Here is a 25705-nt window from a genome sequence, read left to right as displayed (position 1 = left end):
TGCTCGGGACACTTATTTTCAAATACATTTTAACATCAAGTAATTTTCCGTCGTTTCGGTGAAAATTTTACTTAGAAAAAATCTTCATGGGGGGGGTTAAACCCCTAAAACCCCCCCCGTTCGCACGGCCTTGGTTCGGGATACCATCTGGACCCGGAGCCTGTTCAGCTGAAGGGATTTGGCAATGTCGCGCAGTTCTTCCAATGATATTAACTCCTCCTCGCTCGTATCCCAGTCGTACGGGAATTGCGGACAGCTATTGACATTAAGATGAGGAAACAGCTTTCTCGTTATTTCCCTCAGTTTGATGGGGCACATTCCAGGTGATATGCTACCGCTTTTGTTTTTTTTTTCCATGAATATCCTGTAGGCAGTTCCGGATGAACGCGACGAAAATAAGCCGATGTTTGGAAGTCGATTCGCGTCGGATTAACATTTACGGTTAATTTGAATTTTCAAATAATTCTAAATCATTTAAATAGTATTTTCAATTAAATAAACCAAATGAAACGTGATAATTTGTTGTGATTTATTTACCAGCATACATTTCCCATAAGCAACAGACTGAGTCGTGCTCCAGTCGAGCGTGGTTGGTTTTTTTTTTCGCTCCGGTTTCTCGTCCGTGTAATTCAAGGGTGTTGGTTTTATTTGTGGTTATTGGTGAAAATCTGTGAAAATAATACATTTTGTTGAAAGTATAATGACGCGGCCGTTTTGAGTCTAGTGAAGTAATCAGTTTCAATGGGACCATACGAAATTCAATCGAGAAGAAAATGCTAATATTTATATGTGCGCTGTGACTCTAACGCGTTTGCTCCGAGTGGATGGTCTTCGGCGAATTGAAATCTATTCGAAACTATTAGAAAAACTCAAAATATTTAGCGATTCATTAAACTCATAAAAGGAGTAGGCGTCGGCTGAAAGTGTAACACGTGTTTTTCGTGGCTGCAAAATTTCGATCTGAAAAAAACAACAAAGTTAAGTGGAAAAATTGTTATTTTTTTGTCGATTAAGTGGACTATTCAACAACTTAGTAGTGTAGCAGTGAATAATTACATTTTTCTTTGAATTGGCGATTGTTCAATTGGTGTGAACTGTGAAAAAAAAATGGCTTTCGAGAATCGCACTCTCTTGATGGAATAAGACTATTATTTTCCAATTTGCATGATGGGATCTACATTTACAAACAATCCGAAATTTTCAAAATTGAAGGACGTTTTGGAGGATTTCTCAGTTTGGCGTGGAATTTTTATATATTTCAGATCATACTACTAATGCGAAAAAAGTCAGTGACGATTGTGTTAAACAATATATCAGCAGAAGAAAAAAGCACTCAAATCCCGAAAATTGATTCATCAACACTTGCTGGATTATCAAGCAACAGTGACTGGTAAGTGCAGGGATGATCACCATTAGTACAACAGGACCATGAAATATAAATCAACCCATGCTGCCTCCTTCCCGCATCGCCTATTAAAGGACTTTGGTGAGATTGTTTCATTTTATTTTTATTATATTTTTACATATTTCGTCCCTCGTATTTGCCAAGTAGGATTTTCCATTTAAACATCCTTTCCCATACCTTTCTGAAACAGCTTTATGGGTCGTATGAGTTCTCTGCACCTAAAGAGTTATTTTTGCTGTTTCAGATAATCCCTTCTATGATTACTTTGACTTGTCACGGTGTGCATCATGTTACCACACTGATCTTGAAGAGCAGCACTTGGAATGAATATTGAATCCAGATACTCATTTTGGCATAGTCACCCTATGCTATGCTATGCTAGCTATGCTATGCTATGCTATTAGAAAAACTCGAAATATTTAGCCTAGAGTCGGAAAATTTAATCGTCTTGTGAGTCACAGTAAATTCAAAGTGAAAATCGAAAATTATATCCGATCCGGTTAATGACTTTTCTTTCTACTTCTTCTTTTTGTAATTTTGTCATTTCTCGATGCAAGATTACTGTTTCTGGTTTCTTTACACCGCCGATGCTGCTAAAACCCGCTGGCGGTGAGTAGCAAAAGTTCTGATAAAAATATAATAGTGTTTTTTTTTGTTTTGCGGGGCAATCAACCGGCGAATTTTCTCTTTAATGCCAAACAAAACTTGAACTTGAAGTTTGAAAAGTTACTAGTTAAGGTGAAAGTGGAGTGCTCTGGTGCCCGGGGGTCTATCGATTGTTTTTGCTTGCCTTGTCGGTAGGCGGTAGCAAGCTCGCTCAATTGCACTGATTGCACTGAGCGAAGAAGAAAGCTCAATTTCTGAAAAACCAGTGTGAGAGAAAGAGAAGGCATTGATGAGAGCAGCGGTAGTCGGTAGACTACGATAAAATCTGTGATTATGTTCAATGAAAGTGTGTTTGTGTGAATGATTGCTTTGGGGGAGGCGAATCCAAATTTTTGAAGTGCTGTAAAGAAGAAATCCAGATTAGAGCGCGCAAACAGCTGCTGGCTGATTTTCGAGTTTATCCGATACCTGGCAGCAAATGTGAAGTCGCTTGAGGTGCGATTGTGTTTTTGGTAATGAAGGGTTGGGTTTTGGGCTGAGTTCGCTAAGTGAATTTATTTTGAGCGAGGCGCGAAGCATGTCTACAAGAAATGAAAGTTATTTGAATAAAAGACAGCAAGAAATTTGAAAAATGCTGCTGCTGTCTAATGTGCAGCATCCTCTACAGCAGAGCTTGGAGAGCACCAGTATTCTTTAAGGCATTGGAATGGTGAAGCTGAACTATGGTGAGATCGTTTCATTATATTGATTACATTGAACATTATTTAAATTGTGTATAAGAATGTTTAATCAGTTGCCAGCTGGCCGGGTATATACACGGATGCCGGAATACCTGAGTAAATGTATAACATAGAAAATGTTCTAGATTTTAACTGTGTAGAGATCCGATTTATCAGATCACAGTAAACTACCTCGTCTGTAAGTTTCCGTACAATTTTCACTTCCATCTTCTGTGCCGGTGTCAACAAAACTCCCCCGTCCACACGCTCGGTCATAACTACTCGTTCTCTCCTCTAATGTAACATATCGCATGGCCTCATATTCTACTGGCGAGTAACACGACATTTGGGCGCGCCTCTACACCCCCCCTAAAACATCCTGATCTAATGTAACTCGTAGGTTTAGAACCACTTACGCCTTTGCTTTATTCCAGGTAACACTCTTGTCTATTGACTAGACCAGCTACTCGATCATCGGTTTTCGCAATTGTTATCTTTAGAATTCCTCCAGACAAACATTCGTTATAAGTCACAATTTCTAAGTTGAATAGTATATTTCTTCTGTACTCAACAACGACTCAACACGACTCAGGGATTAAGGAATACTTACGAGAAGACTAGGACCTTCTTGCGGGGCTCCGCATATCCAGGAGCAATACGTTGCCGCTTAAATTTATTGTGACAGCTCCTATAATCTTCATATTTACAGATGTATTCGACCGATGCTGTGATCACTGATATCAGAATAATATCCAATCCACATTTGCCCACTGCCATAAATTGTTCCATGATATATACTCGTTTTGTTCTTTAGCAATTGTTCAAGCTAGACGCGTTTTCTCTGAGATATGTTTCACTTTCCGGCTTAGCCCCGCTTGTCAACCGGATGCTTTCTCCCCTATATCTCTTTAACAAAAATGGTTCCTAGCAAATTCACTATTCATATGACACTCCATTGTCAAGAGGAACCTCCTGAGATTAAAGAACTTTCGATTATTCATCCTCTTCATACTTCCTCTGTTTTACTCATATTTACTTTACAAGGTCAAAATTGCATTGCAGTGCATTTTATCCCATTTCTGACCAAATCTTTCTAAATCTGAATCCCGAAGCCAGGCTTCAAATAACTTTAAATCAGTAACTTATATGTGTTTTTTTTTTATACAAAACACATTAATGAATTTTAATATCTGTTATCTTTTCTCGATACGAAGATCTTGACCCATATCTATCTTTTTTCTTTTTTTTTTTTGTAATTTGAACTCTTTGGTTGCCAATATCTATCGATTTTTTTTATCTTTAACAATCATTAACATCATCCAGCATTTTTAATGCAACCCCAAAAACCTCGTTAGCGAAAGATTTTGATTAAAAAGTGTATATGTAAATACTTTGTTTGAAAAATGTACTTCGTTTAATATGTGTACCCACTCCGCCACAGCCTGCTGACAATTACTGTCTGTTATATACTGTTATATACTACATTCAATTGCCCCTCACCAAGTATTAACGATCCGCTAAATAGCGGGAAGGCACTCGCGAGAGCCCTTCGCGTCAGGGGACGAATCGTCGTCAGTCAACGGACGCCTCGAGTGACAGGAAGTGAACGTCATGCAGATTTTCCAGTTTTTCCTCGAACTTATCCAACAACCAATGCAAATTTGGCTGTAACGTGAACTGTTTATAACTACATTTCAGGTCTCGTTTTCAGGAACCTAACTACAAAATCTACCGGACACAATTATTAGCTGAGCTTCGGACTATAGTTATGAACTTGGACACAATAAGAGATGACAGACGTTCCTTCTAATTTATATCAGATCCGAATCTAAACTATGCTATCAACATCGCCAAAATCACTCATAAACTATAAGATAGTTTGTGTGTTAAACCAACAATAACTCTATTGCTTCGAATACGATATTCTGTTTTCGTTAAAGAACATTCAGTATAATGACCATTTTTCTTGCCAAAACACCAACCTTTTGAAAAATTCAAATTTGAATGAATACTTAGTATACCTTCAAAGCAGACAAGTTTCCGTTTTATTTATTTTTTTTTTAATTTAGTCGATTTTTACTATCAGGCAGGACTCCTATGACAGGATACGAGAAAATAATGTTTTAAACCGATTTATAAAACAACATGTGAAAACTATTTGCAATTTTCAGGTTGTCAAAATTCTTTTACAATAAACATTTAATTGATTCCTCAGTTATTTAAGTTCATTAGAATAACCATTACTCGCTGGAATCATAACATTTAAAAATTATTTATCGGCACTCATCAGAGTTAGCAGAACTATTGTTAAACTGTTCCTGAACAATAATACTATTGTTATTTTGTGAATTCTCATAATTCCAATGGAAATTTGCAGAACTAGACCCCTAATTATACTTTACACCAATCCCCCTCAGAGGGATCTATTTTTTCTTCTATTTCACATCCTCCTCAGAGGAATCCTCTTTCTACCTCCGCGGAGTAACCCCAACCGTCTTCTAAATGATGTGCTTAACATTTTCTCCCCAGAGTCTGAAACCCATCAGTTTCTCAGAATTACATCACCATAACATTATGTTTGTACCAGTTCGATTGAGTTCTTCAGAATTATCAACACTTTATAAGCACTCGACTTCTCAAAGTCTCCGAACGCAGAAATAGATCCGTGATCCTCAGAACCATCTCCATCGATATCATCATTTGATCATCATGACTTCCCGATCAAATCACCAATTGTTCCTCAATAGTTCCTCAGAACAACTTCTTATTTTTTTTTCCTCAGAACCAATTTCTTATTGCTCCTTAGAACAGCATTTCTCTTATTGTTCCTCAAAACAACCTATTATCATCAGAACAAAATTCTTACTGTTCCTTAGAACAACTCTCTTATTGTTCCTCAGAACAATTTCTTATTTCAGACAATTTTTTCCTTAGAACAATTCTCTTATTGTTCCTCCGAACAACTCTCTTATTGTTCCTCAGAACAATTCTCTTATTGTTCCTCAGAACAACATTTCTCTTATTGTTCCTCAGAACAATTTCTCATTTTCAGAACAAATTTCTTATTGTTCCTCAGAACAATTCTCTTGTTGTTCCGCAAAACAAATCACTTGCAGTTGCTCAAAACAAATTTCTCATTGTTCCTCAGAACCAACTCCTTATTGTTCCTCAGAACAAATCACTTATTATTCCTCAGAACAATTTTTCTCTTATTGTTCCTCAGAACATTTTTTTTCTTCAGAACAAAATTCCTTATTGTTCCTCAGAACAAATCAATTGTAGTTGCTCAAAACAAATCTCTCATTGTTCCTCAGAACCAACTTCTTATTGTTCCTCAAAACAAATTCTTTATTGTTCCTCAGAACAAATTCCATATTGTTCCTCAGAACAAATCACTTATCGTTCCTCAGAACAAATCTCTCATTGTTCCTCAGAACAAATCACTTATTGTTCCTCAGAACAAATTCATCATTGTTCCTCAGAACAAATCACTAATTGTTCCTCAGAACAAATTCCTCATTGTTCCTCAGAACAAATCACTTATCGTTCCTCAGAACGAATCTCTCATTGTTCCTCAGAACAAATCACTTATTGTTCCTCTGAACATATTCCTCATTGTTCCTCAGAACAAATCACTTATTGTTCCTCGGAACAAATCTTTCATAGTTCCTCAGAACAAATGTCTAGTTGTTCCTCAAAACAAATTCCTAATTGTTCCTCAGAACAAGACACTAATCGTCCCCTCGAACGGATCACAAACTATTCTTCGGAAGCAAAAAACACTAGAAGCATCTCTCCCTCTTTCAACAGCAAAACAGCCTTACACCCGATGGATTCCAACCGATTTCCCGCACACAAGCCACTCTCTAGCGAAACGCACTCACATCCACCACTATGCAGAAAAACGCGTTTGGAACATTTGGGTGCTACGTCTCAACAATTTGGTTGCAACTTTTTCCCAGCAATTTCTTCCCATTCAGGTTATAAAAAATGGCTCAACTTACCGAACGATCTTTTATCCTCGTCGCCAGATGTAGAGATCCGATTTATCAGATCACAGTAAACTACCTCGTCTGTAAGTTTCCGTACAATTTTCACTTCCATCTTCTGTGCCGGTGTCAACAAAACTCCCCCGTCCACACGCTCGGTCATAACTACTCGTTCTCTCCTCTAATGTAACATATCGCATGGCCTCATATTCTACTGGCGAGTAACACGACATTTGGGCGCGCCTCTACAAACTGGTTGAGTAGGTGATTGAATCATTCCCCCAAAATATACTTACAAAGACACGAAATACATTCACTCCATAACAGATCATACGAAGCCATGGTACCGGGTATGGTGTACGCTGCATTGAAGATTGGTTAAGATATTTAAATAATGCATATGAAACCATACTTTGGTCAAACTGCGGTGAATCCATGCACCCATGGTGGATTACCAACATACAACATACATACATGAATATCCTGTAGGCATTGCCCCTTGGTCGGTCATTGGCATCAAGACAAAGTTTCCTTAAACATGCCTTTTTACTCTCTTTAATAGCATTGCATAGGTTTCTTTTCGCATTTTTGAAAAGCGGCCTACGCTCGACTCTCTCCATTCGAGTTCGTGCTCTCTGCATGTTTTGTCTAGCGGGAAGCCAGCTGGCTCGCAAATTGCAATTGCCTTAAGTAGACTCTGTCCTCTGGCGTTCGTAAGGGAACTTTCCCATTCCTGGGCCCACGCATTGAAATCCCCGCGATAATAACGGGGCTTCGGCTTGTGAGCAACTCGACTATCCTATCCATCGTAGCGCTTAACTTCTCCAAGGTCCACTTCGGTGGAGCGCACAGTGCGTTGAATGTATGGGATACCGAGACAAAAATCAAAACTGATGGTTTTTGGCACTTTTACTCATACATGAGCTTTTATTGGCATGAGTGGCGTATGTTAGAACAATGTTCACAAAAGTGGCTCATATACATATGGGTCATTCCATGTCAAGTGTGCACAGCGAAAAAAAAAATCTTATCGAAAATTCTTGGCCAACTTGGCCGAAAAACTTTCTGAGGCCTACAAAACAAATCCTCAATTTTTTAGATTGATCCGCCCACCCCTCGTTCCAGGACCCTCCCTTCATTTTTTCAAAATTTTGAAAAATTCATCATTTTTAAAATACAATATCTCCGGACTGGAAAATCATACCAAAATGACAAAATATGCGTTGTGTAGATTTTATCAAAATCTATTAATTGATGTTATTCATTTTTTGAAATAGTAACGTTTTGAACGTCAAAACATAGCTCTAAAAATATAACGTTATTTTTCGCAAGGAAAGTATATTTTTTTTCTTGAATTTTATGATTTCATTGTTTTTTTGAGAAAATTTTACGAACCAAACCAAACCAAACCAAAATCCCAATATAATATTTCTTGTTTTCGAGATATGAAAGATTTAAGTTTTATTGTCCATCATGTATTTTCTTACAGTATCCCCTTAAACTTTTGGTAATCCCATTCACGATTTTCTGAACGAATTCAATTTGAAATCAGCAAACATATTGAAGTTACCTTTTAGTAAGCAGCAAATTTTTGTAAAGATAAGATGCTTAAAAAATAAAATTGTTGAAAACGCAGGTTTCAGTGGTGGAAGAGAGTTATCTTTATTCAGTTTCGTCAGTGAGGTCATTAGAATACAACCATATTAATTAGCGATAGCTAATTGTCACTTCCACATCTTATATTCCCTAACCGGGAAAGTACTCATTTCTTAATGAGTACTTTGATATTCTTACCCAGAATATCTGGCAACACTGTTGTGTTACCACGAACCCAATTTGAGTTGTTTGGCTTCACAGTGTGATGATGTAAACATTTGTACCGTGTTTACCATCATCAGCTGTCATCATCAATCATCACCGCTATTGTTTCAATTGCGAATTGACTCAAAGCATGCGGAACCAAAACAAAGTGTTTTGGTTTCGCCGACGGAGTGGTATCGAAAACCGTAAGTATCAACAAAAATAACACTATTTGTATCATTTTGTTTGCTATTGGATGATAATTTTATTCATTATCAAACTGTTTTAAATCATTAAGCAAGTGCTTCCTTAGCGGATGCTGCGGATGAATTAATGTGAGGATTTAGTTCATTGTTCCAGAAACTGTTAAACTTATTCACAGAAAATGTATAAATGTCGAGAATCTGCTCGTATGTTGATTACCTACTAAACTTACATGAATTATGGCGATATTGATCCAACAATACTGACTATTGACGCACATTATTTGTTCATTGTACATTGCCTTTATTTATGCAAAGCAATCATAATAGATTTTTTTTTTGAGACCGAGTGGAGTTCTAAACAATTACAATTTTTTACTAATTCACTGACCATTGTGAACGAATTGTTGCCGCAACTGCTCGCTTGCTGCTACTAGCTAGTAGTTTTGAATACAACTTCTAAAATCGAAGATTGCGGTTGAAATATCCAGTTGATTTCTGTTATTGCATAAGAACGGAGTTGTCTTAGTGACTTTTATTGTTAAGCTTCTAAATATTCGAACAGTTTTCTGAGCATGGCAAAAGCAACGTGTTCAAATGGAAAAGAACTTCATAAGCGATGTTCAGTGGATACATTTTTCAAGAACACACGACTTTTTACCTCAAGAGGGTAGAATTTGTTCAAATTACGATCAGAAGTGCATAATCTAAAGTCTATCTGCAAAAACCATTCTAACAAGTTCGATAAATTGTATCCTTTTTCGCAAAATGTTGCTTATTTTGAATGCTTTAAAATCAAAATAACATTGACTGGAAGGTTTAGGTTTGATGCATCTGTGGCAATCAAAGACATTCGTTCGTTTCACGCCGCAATCCCTTTAGATGCTGGAAAAATTGGAATGAAAACATTTTCAAGCTCCACGGAATTGAAAATGTTCAATGTATGCAAAAATAAAAGACAATCTAAAGATGATATAACGTACAGTGATGGAACAAAAAAAAAAGGAAAGAAATTATTATATTTCGGATAAAAATATTTCATAAATCGAAAATATTGTTTTTCTTTCATTCAAAATGTTATTTCTAATTTTCTTTTGTTATAAAACAAATCATAAGAACAAAATATTTGTTCAAGCATGGAAGATGTGACTAAAAATTTCGACGATTAATGCACTCTAGTGAAACCACTGAATGCTGCGAGTGTATAATTTTTTCAACTTAAATCTTTCATATCTCGAAAACAAGAAATATTATATTGGGATTTTGGTTGGTTCTTACGTAAAATTTTCTCAAAAGAACAATGAAATCATAAAATTCAAGAAAAAATATACTTTCCTTGCGAAAAATAACGTTTTATTTTTAGAGCTATGTTTTGACATTTAAAACGTTACTATTTCAAAAAATGAATAACATCAATTATTAGATTTTAATAAAATCTACCCAACGCATATTTTGTCGTTTTGATATGGTTTTCCAGTCCGGAAATATTGTATTTTAAAAATGATGAATTTTTCTAAATCTTGAAAAAATGAAGGGAGGGTCCTGGAACGAGGGGTGGGCGGATCATTCTCAAAAATTGAGGATTTGTTTTATAGGCCTCAGAAAGTCTTTCAACCAAGTTTGGCGAATTTTCGATAAGATTTTTTTTATCGCTGTGCACTCATGACATGGAATGACCCATATGTAAGTTATGCTCTTGTCGTGCCGAGCATAATAAAAAAAAACTTTATTATTACTTTTGTTACACTTTTCACTTTTTAACTTTATTCACTTGATCCTAAACTAAGACTGAACTAAGACTGAAGATCTAAGCTGATTCCCTGATTGTTTTATTAAACTATAATTAACGAGTCAGCAATAACCATCATCGCGTCGGTCACCGTTCGAGTCGTCCACGTCGTCCAGGTTGTCCCCTGCGCGGTTGCGCGTGTGTCACCTGATACCATACCATCGTTCACCTGTCTGGCGCGTGGCGCCATTCCATTCTGTTTCACAGGTACCCGGTGGGAAATGTTGTACGTCACAGGTAGCCGGTGGGAAATGTTATAACGTGTATATGCACATTACATTTGTATTTTTTTTGGCTGGAGCAGTTGACAGTTGCTAATGAAATGTTAGTCGATCCTAAAACTCGGGTGTTTTTTTTTATAAGAGCGGAAAATGCTGTAGCATATGTCTGTTTTTTTCATCTGAGCTAAAACAAATTGAAAACTGTCAAAAACTTAGTATTTTACATTCCCTTTAAAAATATCATAAACTGTTGACCCCACTTCACTTTCTATACAAATGCAACAGAAAAAAAGTTAATTATTTTTATTCAATCCAGTGCAGTGGTTTAAATTTAATTGGATGGAAAAGTTCCTCACAGGTTTGTGCAGCAATAAATGAAAACCCACGTTTTTTCCCCTTTTTTTGTCAGTCCAGTAAAAATTTTGCACCACAGCATGATTGCGTCTGGTTTTTCCTGTATGAACGTGTCTATGGGCTACTTGATACAAGTTAGTATACTCTATTCGTCGCTATCAAATCTAAGAAATGAAAAATTCCAATCCGGCAAGAAAGGGCACAAACTGACTTTTGTATTCCTGTTCGTTGCCACCAAGACAAGGCCTATCGTCTGCCACTTTTTCCCTCCGTGCATCAGACTCATGTCAGTTTTTCTTTTTCTTTTCCCCTTTCTCAGAATCAACGATAAATTATTCGAAACGCAAAAGCTCAAGTCGGTGCAGGGTGAGAATAATTTGTACAACGTGTCCATCAGCGGCAGCATTCCGAAGGAGGACCTGGAAAGTCCGACCACGATCGAGTGCTTCCTGATGGTCCCGGAGACGAACTACACCAAGAAGCGGTCGACGATTTATTACGGTAAGTGCCCGGACAGCACGGAAAGCTTGTTATTGTAAACGTTTTTTTCCTTTTTTTCTCTCTATTTCATTTGTTTGGTTTTCGGTTTGTTGCTCGCCATTCTCCCCGCGTTTTTTTTTCAGTGTTCTCTCATTTAACTTCCGTTCGTGTTTATACCAACACCCCCACCCACAATCGTGACGATTTGCTCATTTTTTTCTACTCCCGCTTCGTTGTTATTCTTTTCCTTGCCTGTCTGTTGTTTGTGGCATGTTTGGTTTGATGCGAGACGAGAATTTTTCCTTCATCCTTCAGCGTTCTCCCGGAATGAGTGAGTGAAATTGCGTGCAGTTTAGTTTGTTAAAGTTTCATTTGTCTGTTTGTTTGTCAGTTTTTGCGGGCCTGGTTTGACAGCTTGTCTGTGTTTGATTAAGTTTACACTTCCCGTACTTTGCCGCTCGGAATGTTTCCGGGTCCGCACAGGATTAATGCATGTTTGCAAATTTGTTTACGAACAACTTTGCATTTTTTACCTACCAGGGGTTTAGTGAAACATTTCAATTTGTATCGCTGTTCAGCAGCAGTGTTTGGAAAAAAAAGTTGCGTGCAAAATCGAAAAACAAAGTTTAATTGTTTGTTCTTCTAATTCAAGTGAATTTGGATAAAGTCTGATACAGATATTTGTGCCTTCCGGGTCTATTTTGATCGATCTTCTGTTTTTTGTAAATTACAAAAATGCAAAGTTTATTTGAGGTTCTGACAACTAAGGTGATTTTTCAACGCTGTGGATGATTAAATTCCTCGAAAAGCAAATTATCCGTCAAACAAAACACCAGAAACATAATGTATGAGCATGTGTTAGTTTTTTGTTATTGTTTTTTTGTTCTAGCTTTGTTTGATGAGTCTACGCCTCACCGTTTAGTGCAAAGTTTGTTATTTGTTTGTTATTTATTTCTGATCAACGGATCACATGTTGATCCCAATGATTACTTAAAATTAAGGTTAAAAACAAAACATTTAAATCTAACTATGGGGATCTCAAGGCCCTAATCACTTTTCTTCGGAAAACATCCCTCGAAATGTCGAAGTCAAAATGCTCCGAAAAACGGTTGAAAGATTTCATTGCACCGATGAGGGCGCTGTTAGCTCCGTAATTGTTCATTCGAAAGGGAATGTACAATTGAAGATCCTGATTCCTGAATCCACGGGGTCGTACACTAAGCGGAATAGCCTCCAATAGCGTGGGACAGTCGATTCGCGATGTCAGGAGGTCGGCGACAAATGAGGCACGTGTTGCTTGTCTGCGGGCTTGAAGGGTGTCGATATCTATGAGGCGGCATCGATTTTCGTAGCTAGGCAAGCGAAAAGGGTCTTGCCAGTTCAGGTGTCTAAGGGCATATCGCAAGAATCGCCGCTGAATGGTCTCGAGCCGATCGACACCGTTCTGGTAGTAGGGACACCAGACAGCTGAAGCGTATTCAAGGATGGAACGAACAATGCTGCAGTATAAGCTTTTCAAGCAATACACGTCCTTGAAGTCCTTCGCCACTCTAAAAATGAAACCGAGGCTTCTGGATGCTTTGTCAATCACATAGTTGGTGTGTGCCTTGAATTCCAGGCGCTGATCTAAGATTACGCCAAGATCGTTAACGTGATTCACACGTGCGATGGGTTCGTCTCCGAGGAAGTACTCCGCAATTAAAGGCTGCCGCTTACGAGAAAAGCTGATGATTGCACATTTGCTGCGGTTTAATGGCAGGCAGTTAATGTCACACCACTCAGCGAAGAGGTTGAATTGACGTTGCAGGAAATTGATGTCGTCGTTGTCGTTTATGGTGTAAAATAGTTTTAGGTCATCAGCATAGCCAAGTTTGGGGACGTCGAGGAGTGACAACACGTCGTTGAAGTAAATTAGGAAAATAATCGGTCCGAGATGGCTACCTTGAGGCACACCGGAGGTAGCAGGAAATTGCCTGGAAAAGGTGTCACCCGTTCGAACAATCAATTTACGACCAGTTAAATAACTGCGGAACCAGCCGAGTAGAGTACCACAGAATCCTAAGCGTTCGAGTTTACCGATGGCAATTTCATGGTTCACCTTGTCGAATGCAGCAGACAGATCGGTATAGATTGCATCGGTTTGAGATTTGGCAACAAAACTTTCATGCACGAAAGAAGTGAACGTTAGCAAGTTACTTGTCGTAGAGCGTTTGGGCATGAATCCGTGTTGATCATTGGAGATGTTATTTTTGCAGTACGTGAAGAAAGGATCCAAAACCACCAATTCGAATAGTTTGGCAATCGAACATAAGGCAGAGATTCCACGGTAATTGTTAACATCTCTTCTATCTCCTTTTTTATGTACCGGGAACATGTAAGCTTCCTTCCAAAGTAGAGGGAAGGTGGCTCTATCTAGCGAAGCTTGAAAAATGAGCCGAATAGGGGTCAGCAAGACAGGCATGAAACTTTTTAAAAAAGCAGCTGGTATCCCGTCCGGGCCCGTAGAAAAGGAATTCTTAAGCTTCGCTGCTGCTCTAGAGATGGCTGCCTCCTCGATTTCAATACCATTTATTGAGAAGCCCAATGGCAAAACGTTCCTGACAGCGCTATCTATATGTTCTGAGGATGTTGAAGCTGAAGTGAAGATGCTGGAAAATTTTTGGGCGAAGAGATCGCAGATACCACGGTCAGAGTTCGCCGTTATGCCGTCTAAGAACATGTTTGAAGGTATACCAGGTTCTTTCCGCTGACTTTTTACGTGTTTCCAAAACGATTTCGGGCAAGTCTTGAGGTTACGTTGTACGCGACGTAGATAGTTATGGTAACAACGTTCACTGGCTTTTTTATAAACGGAATTAAGTTTACGATATATATCCTTAGTATGCGATGATTTATGCTTCTTGTAGTTTCGAAGAGCACATCTTTTTGCCGTCTTCAGTTGTCGCAGCTCAGTCGTGATCCAAGGGATTCGCATATTTCTGCTGTTAGAGCGTTTTGGGACGTGGCGATCGATGACGTAATTCAGAATGTGTGAAAAGGTATCAGCGGCAGCGTTGGGATTAGAAAGATCAAGCTCAGATACCCAGTCGATAGTGCCTAGAATGTGAGAGATGTCATCGAAGTTGGCGTTCTTAAAGTCGAGGTAGAAGGTCACTGGTTTTTCTACTGCAGCGTTCAGCCTAGTTACTTCGAGTGATGCCATGAGAGCAGGGTGATGTGGGACTACTTTAACAAGCGGTGCAGGAGCGACTTCGATGGTCGGTAAACGAGGTCCATCATTGGCAAAGCAGAGGTCCAGCGTACGACCGTATTCGTTCACCACATCGTTGATCTGGCGCAAGGTCGCTGCACTCAGGGAGTCCAATATGATGTTTGAAGGCGCCGAAAAAGTAGAGCGTGCTGGGTCTGGGTACAGAAAGCTGCCATGGATGGAGCACCACTTCAAACCGGGCATATTGAAGTCGCCAATGACTAGTAAGTCATCTTCAGGAGCGCAGAAGGAGCTAACTTCGAAGATGCAGCGAGAAAACGACTCGGCGAGGGCAACATCTCTTGAGCGATCGGGTGGCAGATACACTACACATACGTACAATTTCCGGTCTACAAGATCAATGCGAATCCATACAAGTTCCAGATCGCACCAGGAATTGTTGTCGATGAACTGCGCTGGAAGATTCGACTTCACGGCAAGTAGTACCCCGCCTCCACTGGACTTTTTGCTGTTTCGGGCGCTACGGTCACAGCGGAACACTGCGTAATCAGGGCCGAAGATCTGACTTGATAGTGTGCGGTCATTCAGCCATGTTTCCGTGAAGGCGATGACGTCATAGCAGGAACACGAAGTTGCGAGCAGGTAGTCGGTCAGGCAGGAATTGATACCCCCCACATTCTGGTAGTAAAGGGTAATGGTATCTAAAGGACCCGGAGCGGATCTGGTGAGACGTGCACTAGAAGGTGGAACATCATCAGGCACAGGAATACAATCAGGGGTACCATACTTGCCTGAATTCACAGGCTGGAATGCATCGATCATGAATGATAAATGAAATAAAAAAAAAAACCATTTGACCAGGAATCAAACTCGAGTCTACTGATTACCTCTCCGATCGCTCACCAATAGGACAAATCATCAGATGAAATAAGTCAAGCTGTAGCTCTATTATTCAGTTGACTTCATCGAGTTGAATTCGCTGGTAAATACCCCGGCAAAAAACGCTCATCGTGCCTCGATTAATGGTGCTCATACTGACCCAGGGGGGGGGGGGGGGTGGTGTTCTCATTATGCACCTACAGTGACTGGTATTCAGGTTTCGGCAAAAAAATTTAAAATGCATTTTTAAACGTTTTTATTTACTTTTTCAAGTTTCATCCAATTAGGCAATAGACTATTTGAGTTTCTGAGTTCTCTATGGTTAAATGAGCGTTTTCCTTAAGATGGCCATTATACTTTTGTCTCCCCTACGTTTATTTTAATGTGAAGAAAGTATTTCAAATTCAAATAAAAATGGTGTACATAAGCTAAGAACGCCTAAAATATATTCTTTATTTAATATTTATGAGAAAGTGATGCATTATTAACTGTTTTTAACAGATTCCCAGATTGCCATACGGTTCGAATTTCGGCCATTTCATCAAGAAAGTCGAGTTTTCACTGTATGTCTTAAGAAAATTAAAATAAAAAAAAATTGTTTTGTGAAAAACTAACTTTATTTAATATAGGTATATTCAGATAGAAGTTTCAATTCTTGGCAAATCGAAAAAAAAGAAAAACAATCGTCAGTAATGTATATAAGTATTAGTTATCAATTTTTGCAAAGACAAAATAGTCGGAAACTCGAGTATTCCAGTTACGAATAATCGTGTCCGTACCATACAGCTCTAATTTAAATTTATATAAATAAGTGATTGATTCCAATACTACTCAACACAGTTTTTTAAACAAATCCCATTCAAAAAGGACATTAATTTAAGGGGGCCAATATGTCACCTTAAGCCAAAGTGTGATCAATCTTTGTATCAATTTGCTGGAAATCTGTATTCTCCTGGGTTGTGCCGGGTGGTCGGATTCAGCACTGCTGGTGACTCCAGTTTTGCATCGCAACAGAAAACATAATTGATGGAGTGCTCCTGCAGCAGGCAAGTAAAGCAATTAATAAAATTATATCTCCGGAAAATTCCAAAACAGCAGCGGCTCCGGAAAAAAAACATGAGGGAGACCTCGGCCCTAAAAAAAACAAACCGAGTACGTCAACTTTAACATCGTGTCTTTTTTCCTGACGGACTACTCCCACCTCGAAAGCTCAAGTCGGTAACAGATATCATGCAAAACAAATTGAAATAACACATCAATCTTGTCTCGAATTCGTGGAATCCATTTGTGAACTAGGAACGACACGATGGGAAAGGGATGGTCAACATTCCACTTAATCATCCTCCACAAGAGACAGGCTGCAGGCGAAAAAAACCTACTGTATAGGCAAAACCGTGGCAACATTCCTCATCAGCCATCACGCTTGGGGAAAACTGAAACCCACACCCCCACCGCCCCAGCAGCTCATCTTTCGAAGGGTAGGAGGAGGCCATTTATTAAGCCACTCTCTCCCTACTCCATGGGAACGCCTGTAGGTAGGATACGCGCTTTGGTTGCGACACGCAGTTGGAACGGTTCGGTTACCTGCCGTTATTCTGTGTTAGAAACGTCGCACGCCTCAGAAAAAAAGCGAATTGAGGTGAAAGGGCGCGCGAGGTGGGATCCACAGGATATTTGGCGGGATACAAATTGGTACACAACCGCGTGTATTTGGTGGCACATACAAATTACACATTAACTTTTTTGTTGCTCAGCTCATCATTCTGTTGCTGTTAGTTTTTTAATACTTTGTTCCGAGTTGTTGGTGAGCCTAAAGCCTCTAGAATTTAGAGATTCCATTGGTGGTGAGTTGTTATAAAATTTGTTTCAAATAAAATCTACAATACAACAGTTATTAAAGCCAAGTACCAAAATCATCCGAATCTTTAAGACTAAAGTCCTGACCATCTTATTCCGTAATTTAAGAGCGTTCATATTTCATCTTGTTTTTTAGTACCACAAGTGCTGGTACAGGAAAAAGGTTTTTTGAACCAAAATAAGTGGCTCCCAGTTCCCAAAATATGACTCTTTTGGCTGAATTATTTTTAATATTGATGTTTTCGAGAAAGAATTATCGAGTACCGTAAACTGGGGGAACTTTGATCAGCGGGGTAACTTTGATCAACATGAAATTTTTGCAGATAATCATCATTAATTAAGTATAAAGTTAAAATATCTGAAAACTGTTTACTACGTTTGAAAGCCTGTAAATTGAGTTACAAATAAGCTAAATTTGGTTTGTATAAGGAGATTTTTAATATAACTTAAAATATAATTTTAAAATCTTAAAATATCTGGTTTTTTGAAGGCTCACAAACAAACATCTCTCCTGATCAAATTTAAGCATTTAGGAGCAAATGGGTTGTTTAATGTGAAAGTTCAAGTTTTTTCTTGTTTTATGTTAAGTTTAAGTGTTGTTTTTATGATCATTTGATGATAATTTTTGGATATTGGAAAAAACGATCATTTTCCATGAAAAAGCTCGTATAGAAAAAATGGCTAAAAACCCTATCAAATGATTGAGTTTAAAGAAAAAAAGAACATGGGAACAGTACGAGGACTTAGGGAATTGCGTGAAGGTAAAATTTTATTTGTTTTTGAGGCCAAAAAATATTAAGAAATGTTTATAATTTTTGCCCCTAAATGTATGCAGCAACATTATTCATCTTTCGAGTATATTTGTTTTTGAAAGAAAACTTTGAAAAATTCAACTGAGTCCCATCAAAAAATTACTTTTAACGATTTTTTTAGCCTTCTGTACTTAATGCTTTAAAAAAAAATTTGAAGATGTTGAGATATGTAAAAACCGTAGTGATCAAAGTTTCCTCGAAACTCAATTTCTGATTTTGTAACAAACATTTAATTATAACCACCAATGTCGTTTGAATTTACTGCAATCTTCGATCATGTTTAATACTCCTCACCTCAGTAAGGGTTTCAAAGCAATCCCTTCCAAAATATTGAAAAATGAATGAAAACAGTGAAAGCTCCTCCAGTTTACGGTACCTATAGAATACCTAAACTAGTTGCATAAAAATCCTTATTTCTTCGCATTTGGTAAGAAAATTTCCAAAAACAATATGAAATGAATTTCATCAAAATGGTAGATGGCAGTGTTTTTGCAGATCAGATATACAGTACTAGCTTAACCCCTGTGTGCGTTGCAACACACTCATTTATTAAAAATAACAAATGGTAAAGAAATTTTTAAATTATAAATTTCTTGTCTCCTTCCCTAACAGTATATGAAACTTTAATTTTACTTGTTATAAAGTGAAGGCAAAATGTTCGCAATGTTTTCTTGTAATATAAAACATTTTTTTTATTGCACTAAAAAACTAAAAAATACATGTTCACACTCTTATTTCCTAGCACTACAATATCAGATTCAAATATTTCCCGAAAATTTCTTATGTTCGTTTTGTGTACTTCCATTTCCATTCTATCAATCCTTTCTTCAGTTCGTACAAATTTGTATGAGGGAATTTCGAAAGTAGGAAGCTCATAGTATGTATTACCAGCCACTGTCCTGTTTTTAAACATTTCTCCCTGGTTCCAATATTCAAACTCAGTAGGTCTTCAGGTTTCTTGCAATTTATTTTCAATTTTGTTATCAAGGCATCAATCAGCCTATCCCAGACTATTTTGGATGAAGGACAAAATTTCAACCTATGCTCGTTATCGTCATTGCTGATTCCACAATCATTACATAAGCTGTTTTGAAGCCCTCCGATGTTATACAGTTTTAACTTTCCTTTGTTGGGGATCAGATCGTTTAAAAGCATAAACATATTTGAACGATCAGCACTTGGGAGCCATTTCCAATTTACATTCGACTAAATAAGTTTCCAGTCCATCAGTGAAACATTAGGAGCTGAAATTTCAAATTATCCCAATTTAACACCTGCCATAACTCTCTTAGTTGTTTTTACAGCCAGAAAATTCAATATAAATTTTTGGAGCGATTCACTAAGTCCTGAAATAGCGCAAAGAGTCTTTTTTTACATGGAAATTTGTATGGAAAACATTTTTATGGAAAAACACATTGAATATGATCCACAACAAGAATACGAAACTTTTTAGGTAAGTCTCATACGTTTGAAATCGGCAAAATATTTCACAAAAACATATTCTCAGTCCCTGAAGAAGAGCCAAAACAGATTGGAACGTTGGATTTATAAAAACAAAAATCGTTTTAGCTTTAAAAAGACTGCAGACTTTAGAAAAAATATATGAAATTTTAAAGTTTTTTTTTCACAGGATATTACTCTTATTGAAAAAAAAACTTAAAAATTATCAGATAAATAAAACCATGTATTAATATAATTTTTCAATACAGCATTACAGCATTTCAATATGTGTACTGATAAACTGAGATTATTGAGAGACTAATTAGTTTCTTTAGAAATGATAAAGAAATTAACGAGAAAAAACTAAAATTTGAGTTTGGAAAATTGATTAATTGAAAAATGAGATACAGCGAAACAAAACAAAGTTGAATGTCGTTTTTAGGTAAGATTTTTTTTTCTACCGGAAGATTCGAGATAGCTGTCAAAACTTTTATTTGACCCGACAACATTCGGAATCAGTTCATGATAACCTGGATTACTTATATTATTTTGAAATATTGAGAAACTAGAATAAATATCCAACACAATGAATCTAATATCAGCAAAATCGGTGAACATTTGGGGGGAAAGCCATAAAAACTATAATAATTTACTTTTAAAAATTATTTTTTTCTCAGATGATTTTCTTATCTAGAAGATAGAAACGCTGATTTTTTAGATTCATTTTAATCATTCAAACAATTTTGTTACTGTTTAAAAAGATTTTGATAAAAAAACGACTGTTTGACAATTTCAAGGCTAATTGAAGAAGTTTCGTTGTTGCTGTGTCAGGCCCGTGGCATCATTAATAAAGAAAATTGAAACTTGAGTTGAAGTTATAAAGAACAAACATAATATAAGATATCTTGATACGAAAAGTTGAGCCATTGTAGACATAAAGGGCTTATGAATTTGATTGTTTGTAAACAGGTTCTTCTATGATTCCGTCCTAAAGATTTATAGCACAAACACAAAAGATTTGTAATCTTTTTAACTCTACATTACATCACGAGCATAGTTAGTTTTTTCAAGTAGAACCAAATGGAGTATTCGCAAAACCTAAGCAAAACGATTGGTCGGTTAAGCTCAAACTCAAAACGTTCACAACATAATGAATTATGAAATTGTTTGTTTTTAATGAAAATTTGTGAACAAACTTTTTAATTTGTTACTTAAAACTTAGAAGTTTTATGATCAAATTGAGAATTTTGAGTTTTTTACCAAAAAAAAACCAAAATATCCTTTAATGTCGCAACATAGTCGAAGCTTTGTCTTACTTCTTCATTTGAAAAATTAAAATCATGAAATAGTGATAACTCACTCAAATGCCGAAAATTGAAAATACTAGCTGTCGAATTATTCGGATCAATCAACGGAAGCAACATCAATTGCACCTGTAGCTTTCTATAAAGTTCGTTAGTAAACTGAGTTTTTTCGCTCGTTTTTGTATACCTTCAGAGTTGCCATCATTTTTTTTATAATCAGGGACTGGAGAAATAAAAATCAGGGTACGTCAAAGTTACGGAAATATCGGTCTAAGTGATGCCCTTTTTGGACGTCGATCCACATTTTCACTTCAGAAATGGTGTCTAACGCATTACCTTACAACCAATTTTTCATCAAATTCACAAAAATCAAGCAAAATCGGTCTTATTTTCAAAAAATCAGGGAAATCCAATGGCTTATAAGGTTGTAAATCTGAGCCTCGAAAAATCAGGTAAATCCTGATAAATCAGGCACATTGCCATCTCTGTATACCGTTTTAGCTTTCTTACAGAAAGGCATAGCGAACGGTCAGTTGGGGATATCATTAATTAAGGATCCAAGACCCCACTTTATATGTACCAATCGACTCAGCTCGAAGATTTACGATGATGTCCGTGAATTTGTATGTTCCATTGAAACGTTCTTACCACATTAACTCCTATTTCAGGTTTCACGATTTTGATGAATTTAGTAGGTATAAAAAAATCATATCTCAAAACCAAAAAAAAAACAAATTGTTCAAAATTGTTCTATTCCATAGAACATATCATGCTTGCGTTGGCTTCAAAAAAGGTAGCCATTTGCTCAGCAGCAGTAGCCAGCAATCGCTAAATTAATTACCGAGGCAATAAAAAATTTGACAAAAGTTCGTCAAACAGCCGAAAATCGATCCCACGACATCTATCATGAGAGTTTAGGAGGCTAACCCCTTGACCACTAGTGAGCGTCGAGAAATGTGGCTCTCAAATATAAACAGTTTGAAACATTTTGAGAGTAAATGAACTCGTTGATTATCAGTTCGCTTATCCCCCAAAAAACGTACTAACCACCATATTGAGTTTGGTAATTTTTGCTTTCGAATTTCTTTAATCATTATCTAGATAAATCATATATAATTCAGAAATAAGAAATCCATCATTGTGTCATATGTTTTCAAAGTTAATTTACACTCTGTAAGAAAGCCTCCAATCCACTTTTAAGTGTATTAAATCGGGTTTTTAATTTTTTTATCCCTGTTTCTCTCTATCAAATTGATCTCTCATTCGTTTACCGCACGTAACGAAGAATACACGGTGAAATGGGAAATATCAGATTGATTTATTTTTAAATTATCTGACTCATGTAGCGTTTCCATATATTTGTTTGATCGTTTTTTGTTTGTTCTAAATGTATAGGTAGGGTGGCTCCTATTTTCAAACTTACTTGAAACCTAGCTGCCACCCTCCAATCTGGATCCAATCAATGATAAAATAATACCGGCAAATTTAGCTTATTTGGATAACTCTTAGACAATCAAAGACCTTCAAATTTGTATGGAAAAAGTGAAAATATTGTATTAAGTTAAAATTTTTCAAAATAAATAGTAATTAAATCTGCAACACTGCAGAACTACACAAACTTTGTGAGGTAAAGATTTTAACTTGAGGAACAACTTTGTAGAATATTTTGAATCAAAAATCACATGGACTTCAATTGAGCTTTTACTTTTCCATATATTTTCATATAAAATCAATGGATAAGTAACAGCAAAATTATAATGCCGGGAACTATTTCACCTCTTTGCTCAATTGTTTGGTATCTTCGGTTTTTTTTTTCAATTTTATGGCATTTGTTAAACTTTTTTAACTAAAATCTACAGTTCCGCAGCGTTGCCAGATATTGAATTTTACTGTTAAATTACATGAAATCACATAATCATTACCAATATTAGTATTGATCATCACAACACGTGGTAGCTCAAACCAATATATATAAACTGAAAACTAGCAAACTTGAAAAAGCGGCTTCTGAAATTAAAAATTCATTAGGTTTCACCCAAAAACAATAAAGCTACTCTTGGACTTATTGGCTCACGATTCCTTGAAACTGTTATTGGATGATAATGTTCCACCCACAAACACAGTTGGAATGAAAGGTCAAATTATGATTGGAAAGCTCAAAATAAGTCATCCTGATCGGAAAATCAAAAAAGAGGATTTATCAACTTGATTTGTACCGTAACAAGCAACGATTTTACATCTTTGAAAAATTTCTTTTCATATATTTCTTTCCGGATATGATTCCATAAAAAAAACCAAAAAATTTAGAAACAAGTACAACGCTTATATAAACGACTAAATGTTATTGATCAAGTTAGTTGTAAACAACATAACACGAACCGGTTATAAATTCGGTCAGTAAAAACTGGACATAATTCTTTTGAAAAAAAAAAAAAAAATACACAGAAACAATTAAACTATCAATCGTTAAAAAAAGGTATTTGAAAGTGGTTCCTTTATTTTAATTACTATGGATAAACCTAGTATTTATTAATCATTTAACTTAAAGCATTTATGAAGGTTTCATTTTCAAAAGCTCAGGAGAAAGTTGATTGAAGTAAAAAAAAAAAAAATTAAAACGTCGAAAAATACATGAAAATACTTTTGTTTAATTTTTTACTTTATGGCAAGAACAAATATGAAACCCCATCCCCTCCACCCCCTTCGATCTTCACGATAATCCCGAAGGGGGAAATAAATGAATGTTTAGGATTTTATTGAAAAATTTCATGATTTCTTAGAAATATCAAACAGTTGTCAAACTGGAGAAGATTGGAGTTAAATGATCTTTTGTATCCGATTTTTTTTATTCAAATTTTCTATCTAACATAACTAGTTTTATTTATTTATACAATGTACATTTTATGCAATTTTGTTGAATGCAAGCTTTTGTCCAATTTTTCCAATATTTATTGAAAGTTTGGATATGGGAGAGTGGGGAATCATGAGCCATTTTTTTTATTTGTTACGTAACTTCTTTATATTTAAAGATAAAATGAATTAAAAAAATTGTATGGTTTTCTACACTTTTGAGGTATCATTAGGCTTTTTTTTTATTTAAAAAAGTTATTTTCCTTAAGTTTGGACTGTTTTGAAAAAGGAATATTTTTTGAATTTTTAAAAATGGTTGGGAATCGTGGGCCACTAAAACAACATTGACCAAATAGGTATAATGCAAAGTTTATGAGTTGACCCAAAACAGTGATTTCATAAAAGAAATTTCATGGAGAAGAAATAGAATTTTGACATGGTAATAGTAATTTGTTTATTCTGTGAATCACAATTCCCCACAATTATTTACATTTAATTTTAGTTGTCTAAAACTATCTTATAACCGCAAAAAAGGACTGAAGCGCATCCAGAGTTGAAAAAACTTTATTGGGAATACCGCTTTGAGTGAAACCTCTCTCCATGATTGAGTTGATGCTTTGTTTTAGACGTTTTGGATGTATCGAAATCGACCAACATTTCGTCGAAAATATTTTTTTTACTTTAATTCAGGTATATTTTTTGCGGTGTTAAAAACACCTGTTGTTTTGAAGCAGGGAGGGGTTGCGATTTCAAATCCTAAAAAGGATTTTTGTTGTTGCTGTTATTGTTGATTCCTTCTATTGTTTGTACAAGTCAAGCAGCATCCTCGAGAAAGAGTGCAGACTAGAGATGCAGCAGTACAGATCACCGGCAATCGGTATGGCAACGCCAACACTTAAGTAGAAGCAGGAGCAGGCTTCCGAAAAGTACTGGCGAACGACAGTATTCTTGCGAAAGTCGCACATGCACCTCGGTGAAAGCTTCCCGAATATTTCTTCCCCGACAGTTTTAAAAGGAGCGGTCGTGCGATGTACAGCGATTCCTCGTTTTACTACATGCGAGAGTTTGTTCGTGGGTATGAAAATTTTTTAAGCTTCGTGACAGTTTTGGAAATATCTTCGTGACAGTTTTCAATGCGTTGAATTTCGCATGACAGTACTACTTACTCCGTCCGACTGTAGCCGAGATTCGCTAGGGCCAAGTTAATTTCGAACGAACATATGAATTTTCCTTTTGCTTGAAGCTACTGCGGGTGGTGATCACCCCAATCACCCTCCCCTCCCCTTTCCGCCTAACCTGCACCGGCACCACACATCGCGTTGCGCGCCGATCGTATGCTGCTGCTCGGTGCGAATAGATGGCTATTCGAACCGAGCAGCAGCGCATACGATCGGGCATGGGTACGGTATGGGCACTACAGTCACCCGTGACAGTCCTGCAAAAACTGTCACGCCCTGCAGCCGACAGTTAGGATGAAATTATTTTCGAAACAGGAGGATGGGGGGATGAAAACCGAACTGTCGGTTGGGTTCGCTACAGCTTATAGCACAACACTTTCGGCAACGCATGCTTTGAGCAGATTGTTCAGATACAGCCTGGGTTCTCGCACGTGTGCGATGTAGCCGAAGCATTACGATTCGTTACCGACGGCACAGCAGCGAACCGAGTGGCAAGGAAAACCGAGACAGTTTGTTTGGCAAGAAAAAGGCTGTCATAGCAAAGCTGTACTTTTCGGAAGCCTGAGCAGGAGTTTACGTTCAGTGATGGGTGATTTTCATCTTCTGTG

At 36.9% G+C, this 25705-nt stretch overlaps 1 protein-coding gene across 4 annotated transcripts in view; it reads left to right on the top strand.

The window, feature by feature from the left end:
- The window catches only part of LOC129749632 (uncharacterized), a 566714-nt gene that overhangs the window by 473072 nt on the left and 67937 nt on the right, over window positions 1-25705 (top strand). For all 4 annotated transcript variants that reach the window (XM_055744666.1, XM_055744665.1, XM_055744664.1 and 1 more), the window contains exon 5: window positions 11406-11587. In XM_055744666.1, the coding sequence (XP_055600641.1) occupies window positions 11406-11587 (182 nt within the window). The remainder of the gene's footprint in view (window positions 1-11405; window positions 11588-25705) is intronic.

This window comes from Uranotaenia lowii, chromosome 2 (genome assembly GCF_029784155.1).
Source record: "Uranotaenia lowii strain MFRU-FL chromosome 2, ASM2978415v1, whole genome shotgun sequence".
Lineage (NCBI taxonomy): Eukaryota > Metazoa > Arthropoda > Insecta > Diptera > Culicidae > Uranotaenia > Uranotaenia lowii.
This window is presented reverse-complemented; position numbering and strand designations above follow the sequence as displayed.